Source organism: Mastigoproctus giganteus, chromosome 4 (genome assembly GCF_048544385.1).
Source record: "Mastigoproctus giganteus isolate SK-2022 chromosome 4, ASM4854438v1, whole genome shotgun sequence".
Lineage (NCBI taxonomy): Eukaryota > Metazoa > Arthropoda > Arachnida > Uropygi > Thelyphonidae > Mastigoproctus > Mastigoproctus giganteus.
In genome coordinates this window covers 68335894-68349522 of record NC_143578.1, presented here as the reverse complement: position 1 = coordinate 68349522, position 13629 = coordinate 68335894, and the positions used below count along the sequence as shown (strand labels likewise).

The 13629-nt window shown below is 35.0% G+C and overlaps 1 protein-coding gene across 2 annotated transcripts in view; it reads left to right on the top strand.

Annotated features, from left to right (window-relative positions):
- Positions 1-13629, top strand: part of LOC150086817 (reelin-like) — a 1004591-nt gene that overhangs the window by 900937 nt on the left and 90025 nt on the right. For both annotated transcript variants that reach the window (XM_090372773.1, XM_090372772.1), the window contains one exon: positions 9806-9962. In XM_090372773.1, the coding sequence (XP_090228899.1) occupies positions 9806-9962 (157 nt within the window). The remainder of the gene's footprint in view (positions 1-9805; positions 9963-13629) is intronic.

Below are 13629 nucleotides of genomic sequence, written 5' to 3'. Positions count from 1 at the left end.
TGTCAAAATATCAAGGGGAGCATTGAATGGGATATATTTCATATGGTAGAAATAGATTTATCAACATCATCAAAAGTTAGAGGGAAAGTAAAATTCTAATATGTCAGTTTTATCTTTAGATGAAGATGCAGTAGAACCATATGGATATAATAGAGGTGGAAGTATGAATGACAAAGTTACAACCAGTAACTTTGGCAGGAGACTGGAAGATGTGACTACTATTTTAACAAGAAGCAAGTTTTATACTTTGAGCTCTATTCAAAATGGAGTTTGGATTGTAAGTAAGCTTTAGTGTAAGCAGGAAATGAACCAGAGACTTGTATAAAAACCAATTGTGATATTCTATATTCTTATCCTGAACAGCATTAACATATTTTTTAGAAAGCTGTTGTTTAGAATGTAAGTGTTTTGGATAGATGGAATGAGGATTTTACCCCTAGAAGGATAATTTTGGTGATATAATCTGAGCCAATGTTAGGATCACAAGATTTAAAACAGTTTTCCAACCAAGGAAAAGAGGAACAGAAATCATGCAGGTCATCCAATTTTGCATCCTTATAGTGCCAAACTAAACAATGCTGAGAATCAGAGTTTCCATTAGAGAAGTGACCACTGCCAAGCTGTGATCTGAAGAGGTCAAATCTGTACCTAGAGGTCAAATAACATTATCTGTATACTTGAAGGATTGGCAAGGAAAAGAAGAATATTAGGTATGTAATTAGAATTTTCTCTTATTATAGTGGGTAAATGAATTGCAGAAGCGTTGGCATCTCTATCAGATAAGTCCATCAACTGTAAAATTAATGTCAGCTGGAGTTGTGAACACTGAAATCAGTAAGCAAAATTACTTCACTTTTATGAAAGTTAAACTGAAGAAAGTTTACTTTTAAAGAAAAAAAAATAATTAAAAGTTCCAAGTGATTTGTCAAATTAGGAGGAAAATTAGCAACAAATAAATCTTACAAAATGGAACAAAGATATTTCCTTCCAGAGGAGGTCAAAAAAGAGGAGATTCCAGATCAACAAGTTTCTGAAAAGAGAGAAGAGTAGCTATATTGCAAGTCTCACCTTAAAAATGGGTGGAATTAAAGTGAATAATTAGGACAAATAAGATGAGTGATGAATGAGCAGCTAATAATTGAGATTCTGTCAGGAAAAGTAATTTACACTTAGCAAACTGCAGACTGGCATGGAATTGATAGTGTTTTTCAGGCCTTGCACACAGGGCCATATTTTAATGTTTGTAGGCCCTAGTCACTTTTATTCTGAAAAGTGGGAAAAGAGGAGTAAAATATTTCATATAGTAAATTATACTGTATTAACACACTGACTGCGAATTAGATCTTTGATGTAATGCAAGTATGAGCAGTTGATCAGCGCAGCAGCGCTTGTGCGTATAAACGTGTATGACTGTTGTATCTTGCTTGTCTTGTTAAACTGGCTTGTTTTGTAGAGAATTAAATGTGCATTTTCCTGTTCAAAACAGTCCTACTCACAAATATGTACATGTGTGTTATATGTAAAGATAGCAGTAGTAAATAGTGAATAAGTTTGTGGTGTGACATTTTAAGAAAATAGTGTGAGTTTTAAAAGAAGACTGGTGAGTTGTATTTTCAATTTTTCATATTCTGATCCTAGAATAATTTATTGTGTTTGGCATGATTTAAAATGTCTGATGGATATATGTGAAAACACGAATCTGATTATGAAAAATGAAAGAAGGAAAAGCTTCAGGTAAAATGAAAAATGAAAGAAGGAAAAGCTTTGGGTAAAATGAAAAATTCAATGCTGAAATATATAAATGTTCCAAACCACTCCTACAATAAGCCTACTCTTTCTCAATCTGAAGGTTTCGGTGATAGCATTCATAGACCTACCACTATACCTACCAATGAAGGAACAAATAAAGGTCAAGTTGATGTAGAATTAGAATCAGACCAGGTAAATTCTGTAGTGTCGACATTGACAACTGATGTAATTGCAAATAAGGATCAAGGAGTCTGTGAATGACCTAAGTACCCAAAAACATCTGTTACTGTTTCACTATCAGATTTCACTACTGATCCAGCTAATTGGAAAACAAATGCTGATTTCATTCATCACGTTGCCCAAAATTTTCAGTCTCAGAATTTCGAGAGAAATTTGAAATCAACGTGTGAAAAATTTGGCAAAAAAAGTAAGATATGCAAGAAAAGAATTGTTTTATAGGAAAATGGGAAATGGCGAGGTCATTAAAAGAGACTGGCTAATATTCTCAGAATCTACTGGAAAAGTGTATTATTATGTGGGTATGTTATTTAAAGATGGACTTAATGAGATATGTAATCAATTTCAGACTGGATTTGACGACTGGAAAGTACATGCAAGGATCACAATGCATGAAAAATCAAAAGAGCATTTCATTTCTATATCTAATATGTTGCAGTTCCAAAAGTCTACCCGGATTGACACAAAATTGCAAATCAAGAAAGAAAAAACAACTGAATACTGGACTGAAGTTTTAAGAAGAGTAGTTGCACTAGTAAAAGTTTTGGCAGAACGAGGTATAGCTTTTTGTGGTGATAATGAGCAACACAATAATCCTAACAATGACAACTTCTTCGGGTGTATTGATCTTCTATCTGAGTTTGATCCTTTTCTAAAAGAGCATATAAAAAAATATTGAAATTCAGGAAGTGGAAATGTTTCGTACTGTCTTCAACCACATGAAAAATTTATCAATTTATTAGGGTCAAAAGTGTTAGCACACATCGCATCTGATATCAAAAGTGTTAGCACACAACGCTGCTAATATGAGTGGGATGTATTCTGGAGTCTAAGCTAGATTCAAGGAAGTCAACAAACTATCAGTATGGGTTCCATCTGCTTAACACAGTCTTAATTTAGTAGGAACCACATCTCCAGAAAGCTGTTTGGCTGCCATTCATTTTTTCAACAATTTACAGTCACTCTACACACATTCTTTGCAGCCTTACCACAAAGATGGTCTAAATTGAGTACGATGGAGAATACAATCTCGGTCAAAAATCAATCAGACACAAGATGGTCATCACGTTACAATGCTGCGAGATCATTGAAAAAAAAAAAAAAAAAAAATTACAGTAAAATTCATGCAGCACTCGTTGATATCTCAGAATGTGAAGAACAAAAACTGACAGTGGTCCGTGAAGCAAAAGCTTTGATAAATAAACCGAACAGGTTAGAAATAGCATTAATGACTGTCATTTGGGAAGATCTTCTAAAAAACATCGATAGAGTGAATAAAGCAATTCAAGAACCTGGAATTGAGTTATGTATAATTGTGAAATTATATGATGCTCTCCTGGATTATTTGATTGATATTCGAGATGAAGATAAATTTGATGATTTTGAAAAGATGGCAAAAGGATTCGTTCCAAATTCTGATTACAGACAGTATGAAAACTGAAAGCAGAAAAGGAAGAAACCATTTGATGAAACACCAGAGGAATTGCTACCAGCAGAACTAAGTGCAAAAGATACATTTTGAATTCAAGTTTTTTATCATATTGTAGACGTACTAGTCACAGAAATAACAAAACAATGTGCTCCATACAGTATATTGCATGATACCTTCAGTTTTCTTATAGATGAGTACTCTTACCAAGAAAGACTTCAGTTCTGCAAATTTCATCTGAAAGTTAGCCATCTGCATGATGATCTAATTTAAGGCTTTAAATGTATTAATAAACTAAATGCTGATGGCATTCTTCCTCTTACTCAGGTGATACATATATGGGGAGAAAGTATGGTTGCAGGATATATGTGTGAAAATTTTCTTTCAGCCAGAGAGTACAGTCAGTCCTCGTATAACACGTGTTTACACTACACGAATTTGATCATACACGATTTATAAATAGGGGAACGATATCTTATATAACACGAACCAAATTCGCTTATGCACGATTTCGCCTTTGTGGTTACAAGAAATGGCAGTTGAACGCAGAATCACCCCAACCGAACGCAACACGATAGGAATGAAGAGAAGATTCTGAAAATGTATTTGTTTTTTTATATCAGTGAAGGGGAAACACATTTCACTATAATAACGTAAAAACCAACACAATTCCAGCTATCGGTATAATCGCAAATGCAATTAGATCGAGTTTACTACCAGTTTATAACAGATTCCACTAACAGAAACGCAACTGGAAATTGTTTTTATTGTTTTATGGCAGTAACCCCTAGAAATGTGCTTTAGTAATGGAGCCTTTACAGTGTTGTTTATTCAGTTGCTACACACACGCAGCTTTGTTTATATGTATCAAGCGTGCCTCCTCGTTTTGTAATTGTGCTTTATTCCCTAAAAATGAGTAAAATATTTAAAAGAAAGTGTCCTGGTTATGACACTGCAGATTCAGAGAGAAAAAGAAAAGCAATATCGATAAACAGAGACGGACTGGGTCAAAAATTCTTACCCGTGAAAATTTATAGTGGCCTCATACTATGGTTTATGGCCAAAATCACACCGGCTTCTGGCCCACTGGGGTTTCCCTGGTAAGGCTTATGGCCAGTCCGCCTCTGTCGATAGAGAAAAAAATATGAAATTGTGAAATGCTTTGAGCGAAATGAAAGACCATGTGATATTGCACGTGCTACAGACCTAAATGAGGCAACGCTGAGAATTACAAAAAATGCAGAGAAAATAAAAACAACTTTCATAGCAGGAACAACTCAAAGTGTAATTAAAATCCATTAGATCAAGACACAAAGAATTGGAAGAGATGGAACGGCTCTCATCTGTTTGGATAGAAAATCAAACAAAAAACAAGTTTGCTTATGATAGAAGCAAAAGCATTAGCAATATTTTATTACATAATAGTCGTAATAAAATACTTACGTATTTTATTATGATTATTTATTGTGTTTGGTAATGTTTTGGTTACAAATGTGTGTTTAATCTTGGGCGGTCGGCACCTAACCCTATTTTTCCCATAGGGCCTGTTGTTTATATTGCACAATTTTGCATTGCATGAGGGTTTCTAGGAACACAACTATCGTGCTATACGAGGACTGACTGTAATTGATTATTGCAACAAGCATCCATTTAATGTTGTGGAAGTGGATCACTAGAATAAATTTAAGGAAAGAATTTCTTACATCATTTGTCCCTTTTATTACAAATACAGTCAGTCCTCGTATAGCACGATAGTTGTCTTCCTGGAAACCCTCATGCAATGCAAAATCATGCAATATAAACAACAGGCCCTATGGGAAAAATAGGGTTAGGTGCCGACCACCCAAGATTCAACACACATTTGTAATCAAAACATTACCAAACACAATAAATAATCGTAATAAAATACGTATTTTATTACAACTATTATGTAATAAAATATTGCTAATGCTTTTGCTTCTATCGTAAGCAAACTTGTTTTTTGTTTGATTTTCCATCCAAACAGATGACAGCCGTTCCACCTCTTCCAATTCTTTGTGTCTTAATCTAATGGATTTTAATTACACTTTGAGTTGTTCCTGCTATGAAAGTTGTTTTTATTTTCTCTGCATTCTTTGTAATTCTCAGCGTTGCCTCATTTAGGCCTATTGCACGTGCAATATCACATGGTCTTTCATTTCACTCAAAGCGTTTCACAATTTCATATTTATTCTCTATCCACAGAGGTAGACTGGCCATAAGCTTTAGCGGGGAAACCCCGGTGAGCCGGAGGCCGGTTTGATTTTGGCCATAAACCATAGTATGAGGCCACTATAAATTTTCCCGGGTAAGAATTTTTGACCCAGTCCACCTCCGTTTATCGATATTGCTTTTCTTTTTCTCTCTGAATCTGCAGTGTCTTCACCAGGACACTTCCTTTTCACACCTTTTAAGTATTTTACTCATTTTTAGGGAATAAAGCACAATTACAAAACGAGGAGGCATGCTTGATACATATAAACAAAACTGCGCACATGTAGCAACTAAATAAACAACACCGTAAAGGCAGAGATACACTATTAACACCACATTTTACTAAAGCACATTTCTAGGGGTTACTACCCTAAAACAATAAAAACAATTTCCAGTTGCATTTCTGCTAGTGGAATCTGTTATAAACTGGTAATAAATTCGATCTAATTACATTTGCGATAATACCGATAGTTGAATTGTGTGGGTTTTTACGTTATTATAGTGAAATGTGTTTCCCCTTCACTGATATAAAAAACAAATACATTTTCAGAATCTTCTCTTCATTCCTATCGTGTTGCATTCGACTGCCATTTCTTGTAAACACAAAGGCGAATCGTGCATAAGGGAATCGGTTCGTGTTATATAAGATATCGTTCCCCTATTTATAAATCGTGTATGATCGAATTCGTGTAGTGTAAACATGTGTTATACGAGGACTGACTGTACTAATAACTTCTACTCTCACTAGCACTTTTAACTTCCTTTTGTTGCATTTCAGAGCCACCTCCATAGCAGAAGTTAAACTAACTGGTCTGTGGGCGTCTCCGTAGCCAGGTGGGAAGGAGCAGCAGTGCGTAGCACACGCTTCTTGATTAGACCGGGGTTCGAGCCCGTGACCACCAAATACGAAGGATGCGGAAAGGTCAGGGAATGACCACCGCATATCCCCGGAGCAATATGGCCTTAGTTGCTAAGGCTCCTAAAAACCAAATAAACAAACAACAAACAAACTGCATTTCAGGGTGACCAATAAAGAGTTATTTTCATGTATGTTTTATTAGATTCCATTTAATTGTATATATTTCATGTCATTATTAATTATATATATTCCATTAGACTGTTTCTAACATCCTTCAACACTATCGTCATCTGTTCATAAATTAATTTGTAATCCTTCCCATCCCTTTTCACTTTAACTCTCTTAAAGGGTCTGATGATAGGATTTAGCAAGGATCTTGAAATGTCACCTATATATCAAATTTAGTATAATAAATCACTTAATGAAACTAATTCAGAATTAAGTTATGGTAGTCACACCCTTCCCAAATTGCATTAAAATTTCTTGAGCTTAATGAGTATTACAAGACCACTACATTTCAAATAGTTGATTGTGTGGCTCAATTTTGAAACTGACAGATTGAGAGAATGGCAATTCCATAAATGGAAAAATAATAAACTTTTATTTCCATAGTTTGTCTTCTGATAAAATACACTGAAAAATACAATTTTTTTTTTTTTAATTTATTAAAAAAGGTGGTCTCAGCCAGCTTTCCTAGCAACGCCACCAAATATTTCAGTACTGTACAGGTAATTTCTAGCATAACATATACTACCACTCTTAGGTTATCATTCCTGGGCACATGGAGATTGCCAGGGATCATCTGCCAGCATGCTGATACCATCATGTACAACGTCAATGTAATACCCCCAGTTTGGAGGGCATATCAGTTCATTATTCCTATTTCAGTAAAACAGCATCAACACTGAAGAATATAATGAAGTACAAATTTTTCTGGGAACAGGTTTGTTCAAACTCCATTGTAAATTTAAAGATCTGATGGTAGCCCATAATTTGAAGCAGCTACACCAAATTTTAAATGGGGAAACTTAAGAAAGAAAACAAAATGTTAACTTATTGAACATATTTCACAAGGGTCTCTGATGCAATCATTGAATTTAAAGCTTATGCACCTGTCATATTTACAACTAGAGATAGCATCACTGATATCACTGTTTATTTAAATTATATAATTTAAGCAACCTTATGCTTAAATTTTAAAGGTAACTCCCATAGTCGTCATTCTCATAGTCATTATCTTGACCCATCACTTTCCCTTTAATTACATTTCTAAAAAAATCCCCGCCCTCCGATTTTTCTTTATTTTCCTTATAGCCTTCAACATACTTTGATTTTGTCCTACCCTCCTTAATATGGCCTCATTTCCAACTGTGTATCTTCATTTTATCCTTTCAGTTTTAGTCATTATTATTTGAAAAGCGATTGTCTCATTGTTAATACCCTTGTCTGCTGTTTTAGTTGGGGGGAACACATTTTATATAGAACCTAAGAGTGAAACTGTTCTATGCAGAGAAATTGTTACACCACTTATATTTTGCCACATATTTTTTCACTGAATTTTTTTCTTTGTGAAGAGGACTATGATTCACACCTTGATGTTCAACTTTGTGGCACTGATGAGCGTAATAAAATAGGAGGCAAAAAAAATGGAATTTGTGCACAACTGGCAACACACTGAAATAACAAGAGAAAAATTTTGTTTTAGATCCCTTTATTTTAGATCCCTTGATTAGACTTAGAAGACCAACAAATTCACTCAATTCAAAATATTTGTAATCGGATTGAATGTCATATTTTGAATCCAATTCTATTAGGTTTCTATTCAGAATTGTTCTGTATAATGTTACTTTCTATGGGAGCAGTAAACCCAGAATAACATAGTGTGATACCACACTGAGAGTAATGGAGAATGAAAAAGACTTGGATGTAATTGTGTATTCTGACATGAAATTCTCTGAACAGTGCAGCCTAGCTGCTAGGACAGTACATAGAGGTTTTTCAGTGATATACAGGCATTTTTCCAGAATTTGGATCTATTAGAAGAGGTACAGAGAAGAACAACAAGATTAGTGAGGGGAACAAAAGGGCACACTTACCTTGGCTTCAGTTCTGCAAATTGCACCATCTGGAGAGTAGCACTAGTAGAGGCATACGATGCAAGAAAGCAAGCTTATGCAGCATCAGCCAAAAAAAAAAAAAACCCTCCCATTTCACCCCTCCATTCATTCCAAATGTCTGTCCAGCTCAGCCTTAAATTTATTTAGGCTATTAGCTTCCACAGCAAAAGATGGAAGCTTTTTCCACCAATCAATTACCCACTGCATCTGCTTGGTGATCTGATTGAGGTTTTTAAGGCTTTGAATGGATTGAATATGTTAAATGCTAATCGCATCCTTCCTCTTGCTCGGGGTGTAAATTTAGCTAAAAAAAAAATGGTTGTGGAAAAGATGATGTGCAGAAATTTTCTTTTGGCCAAAAAAGTAGTTGATTGTTGAAACAGATTTCCATCTGTTGTGGATATTGTAAAAACACTAAACAAATTATTAGAGGCATTGAACAGGTGATATGTGGAAGCTTTTTTGTTTTTTTTTTGCTGATGCTTATATAATTTAAGTTTGCTGGCTTTCATTGTTTGTCATTACTAATAAACAAACAGCCCGAAATTGTTATTAAGTACTATATTTTCTTGCATATTATGAAAACAATAACTATTAATGAGAGATTGTTATTATTTGGTGTGACCATACAATTAAGTATTCATTTCTATTTTCTAATTAATAAATGAAATAAGTTTCATTGCTTACTTAAGTTGGTTTTTTTTAGGCTAAAAGATTTCACCTAAATTAATTAGCCTTATTTTTGTGCGAGTAAACCAATGTAACTTTTTTATTTCTTTATTTTTAGCCATGTGTGTTTATTATATGTATGCCTATACGTCCCCAAACATGGCAGAAAATTCATAAGAAAGTTTTATGTTAATTAAAAATTTGATAGTGTGAACCAGAGCTGTAATGCTCAATACGTTCTACGTTGATATCAATATTTGTAAAATAATAAGAGAAGTTTACCTCAATATAATATGTAGAACACTTCTGTATGTGTTCTATGTATTATATTGAGGCAATTAAAACGAAAAAAAATTGAAGATTTTCAATTTTTTTCGTTTTAATTGCTGGAGAGTATCATACGGAAGTGTTCTATATATTATATTGAGGTAAACTTCTCTTATTATTTTACAAATGTTAATTAAAAATATAATAGAAAGGTTTCCTCTTTTTTTTTTTTTTTTTTGTTTTCAGGAGTATGGGAATTAGTTCATAAAGCTTGTCTTCCTAGCAATTCTTTAGATCCTGACTGCTCTCCTTACCAGTTTTATCCAGCCACTGAATATGCAGCTAATAATCATTTCAGATGGACACGAATTACTTTTTTACTTCCTGATAATACATTTTCCAGGTAAAATGATATTAATGTCATACTTGTATAACATTAATGTTAAATAATGTAATTAAAATAGTAACATTTACTTTTGTAGTAAACAGGCACAGTTATGTTTTATAAGTAGTGTTGAAAACTAATGTTGCTAATATAATGAGATTGTTTTGCTTACCAATCCAAGTTGCCATTTAACAGTTCTCATATGAATAGATTAAGCTTGCATTACAGATATACCCTTTTGTTATATGAATCATCCTGTGGTAGCGTTTTGGCAGTCTTCTTTTTTTTGTGCACTGTCCGTAAACCACTTCAGCATTAAGGAAATAAAGGGTTTGGAAACATGATGCTATTAGAAAGCAACAAGTTAATCACAGAATCTAACATACTGCTGGGTAATAGAAAAATTACTTTCTAGGTATATACACTGTGCTGCCACTTTATTAGGTACACCTACCTAGTAGCATGTTGAGCCTCCTTTAACCTTTAAAACAGCCTGAATTCATCTAGGCATGGATTAAACAAGATGCTTAAACATTGTACAGGAATGGAGTACCATGCAGACATGAGTGTGTCACGCAGTTCCTTGAGATTTGATGGAGATGTAGGCCTGCAGCGAACAGCTCTTTCCAGCTCATCCCAAAGATGTTCAATAGGATTGAGATCCGTGGACTGAGTGGATCACTGCAGCAAAGAAAAGTCATTGTCATGTTCCTGGAACATTCCATAGTGATTTGGGCTTTGTGCGCTAGCGCATTATCCTACTGGAAGTAACCATCTGACTGAGGATAAACTGTTAACATGAACGGATGCACTTGGTCAGCAATGATGTTTAGGTATGATGTGGCATTCAGACATGAATCTATGGGTATCAATGGACCCAACGTGTGCCAAGAAAACATTCCCCACACCATAACACTGCCCCCACCACCTTGCACAGTAGTCATCAGACATGACAGATTCATGGATTCATGTTGTTTTTGCCAAATTCTGAGCCTTCCATCGACACCAGGAACTTAGACTCGTCAGACCAAGCAACTGCTTTCCAATCCTCGATAGTCCAGTGCTGTTGTTGCTGTGCCCACAGGAGACATGCTCTCTTGTTCTTCATTGATAACAAAGGTACACAATGTGACCATCGGCTGTTGTAGTCCATTCGTGACAAAGTGTGAGTAGTGGTTCTTTGCAATATTTTGTTCTGTGCACCAAGGTTGTATTCTGATGTGATGTGTGACATTGTGGCCTGTCTATTTGCTTACACAATTCTAGCCATTTTCCTCTGACTTCTCTCATCAACAAGCGATTTTCTTTCACAGGAGAGGATGTTTTCTGTTCGTTGCACCATTCATGATACACCCTTCAAATTGTGGTGTGTGAAAAGTTCAGGAAAACTGCTGTTTCAGAGATGCTTTGTCCGGCACATCTTGCACTTACTACCATGTCACATTCAAAGTCCATTAGAGCACTCCTTTTCCCCATTCTTGCTACAGTTTGTACGCTTAACTGTTACTAGAAAGATTATTCTGCTGCATTTATATCCACAACAGTGGTCATGTGACTTGCAACGTTGTGGGACAAACCATTTGTGCACAGCAGGGGTGTACCTAATAAAGTGGAAGCACGGTGTATATAATTATAGTACTAACTATTAACATTTACCAGCACACATTCTAAAATATCTTTGAATGTAGTTGACTTGTGAAATCTATTTTTTTTATGAAATTAGAAATATAAATAATTGATTAGTGAAAGAAGATGAACAATTAAAAATAGCAGCATCTTTGGATACAATACTACACTAAAATGCATTACTTTATAAAACTTCTTCATTGATAATGTTTTTGATGTATAATTTTTTTGATGGAGTTCTGAGTCTGCCTTGTATCTTTATCTTCAGTCAGAACTTGTCTTACCACACCTTAAAATTTATCTAGGAAATATAACGGCACCTCCGTAGCTAGGTGGGCAGGAGCAGCAGTGCATAGCACGCACTTCTTGATTAGACTGGGGTTTGAGTCTGTGACCACCAAATACGGAGTATGCGGAAAGGTCAGGGAATGACCACCGCATATCCCCAAAGCAGTATAGCCTTAGTTGCTAATGCTCCTAAAAACCAAATAACAAACAGGAAATATAACATAATGTGGGCGCCTCCGTAGCCAGGTGGGAAGGAGCAGCAGTGCGTAGCACATGCTTCTTGATTAGACCGGGGTTCGAGCCCATCACCACCAAATACAGAGGATGTGGAAAGGTCAGGGAATGACCACCGCATATCCCAGAGCAATATGGCCTTAGTTGCTAATGCTCCTAAAAACCAAATAACTATCTAACTAATAACTATAACATAATGTAGACCACGAGCAAGCACTTGATCAAGCAGATACATTCCAACTTTATCAAATGACTAATGCTATGATTTGAAAATTGTCATTTCAAATGCTAAACAGAATTAGCACCCTTATAAGCAGCATAGTGGATAGTATGACTGATCTCTCACACCCAATGGAAATGTCCTGGATTCAATTCTGATCAGTAACAAGAGTCACTGGTTTTCATTCTGCAACAAAATAAAAACCAGTCAGTAAGTTAAGCTGCAACATATAAGTTTTAAAAAACAATTTTAGGTTATTAAGGCCAATGCTAATGAACAGCCCTTGGAAGCCAAAAAGCATGTATATGTGATATTTTTTATAAGGAAGGATATCAGTTATGGGTATATTATTAATAATTTTGTTGTTAATCTGCTATAGATTTTATCTCTTGGCACTTTCACATAAGCTATCTTTATATGATGTTATAAGCCTGAGCCCTGCTGGAGATTTAGGAATGAAATATATACAATAGATTGTCGAAATAACAGCACCCCAAATAACTGAACATTCAAGCTAATGATCGGATGTTTACATACAAAAAAAAAAACAAGTCACAGGATTACTGTATTTGTTTATATTCACCATTTTGAAAGTAAATTCTGTACTGATAACACAGATTATACCTCTGTTTTATATTTATATTTATTTTAAATTAAAAATCTCTCACTATGGCTCCTAAAGTTAATAAATCTCATACAGAGAAGATAAGAAGAACAACATTAAAGCTTAGTGACAAACTTGCTATTATCCAAACTATTACATTAGGGTCACCCGGAAAGTTAATTCATATACCCATGTGTATTGTGTCTGTAAATTGCTGTTTTGCTGGACGAAAAACCCCAGTTTCTGAGTAAAAAACCTTGCTATCTACACCCTATACCGACTAACTCAGCCACAGAGTGAACAAATCCATTAAATGTTGCTAGTGTCATCGATGAGATTCGAACACAGTGATGATAACACTGTGCTACCCGCACAGACTAAACTTGATATAATTAGAAAATATAATGGGGCATAAGTAGGGGTGTGGTAATGCAGAATATAACATTGAATTGTCAACATGTTTATGTTTTTAATGTACAGTTAATAAAATTGCATGGGTTTGTTAAGGAGAAGTCTTGTCTGACCGATTTGATTGGATACTATGGTGTAGTCATAAAGGAATGGATGCAAAGAATAATTTTGATATCATATATTTGGATCTTAGAAAGGCTTTTGATACTGTTGCACATAGAAGACTGCTGCTCAAATTGGAGCAGTGTGGCATTGGAGACAAATTGCTGCTATGGATAAAGGGATGGTTGAGTGGGAGAAGA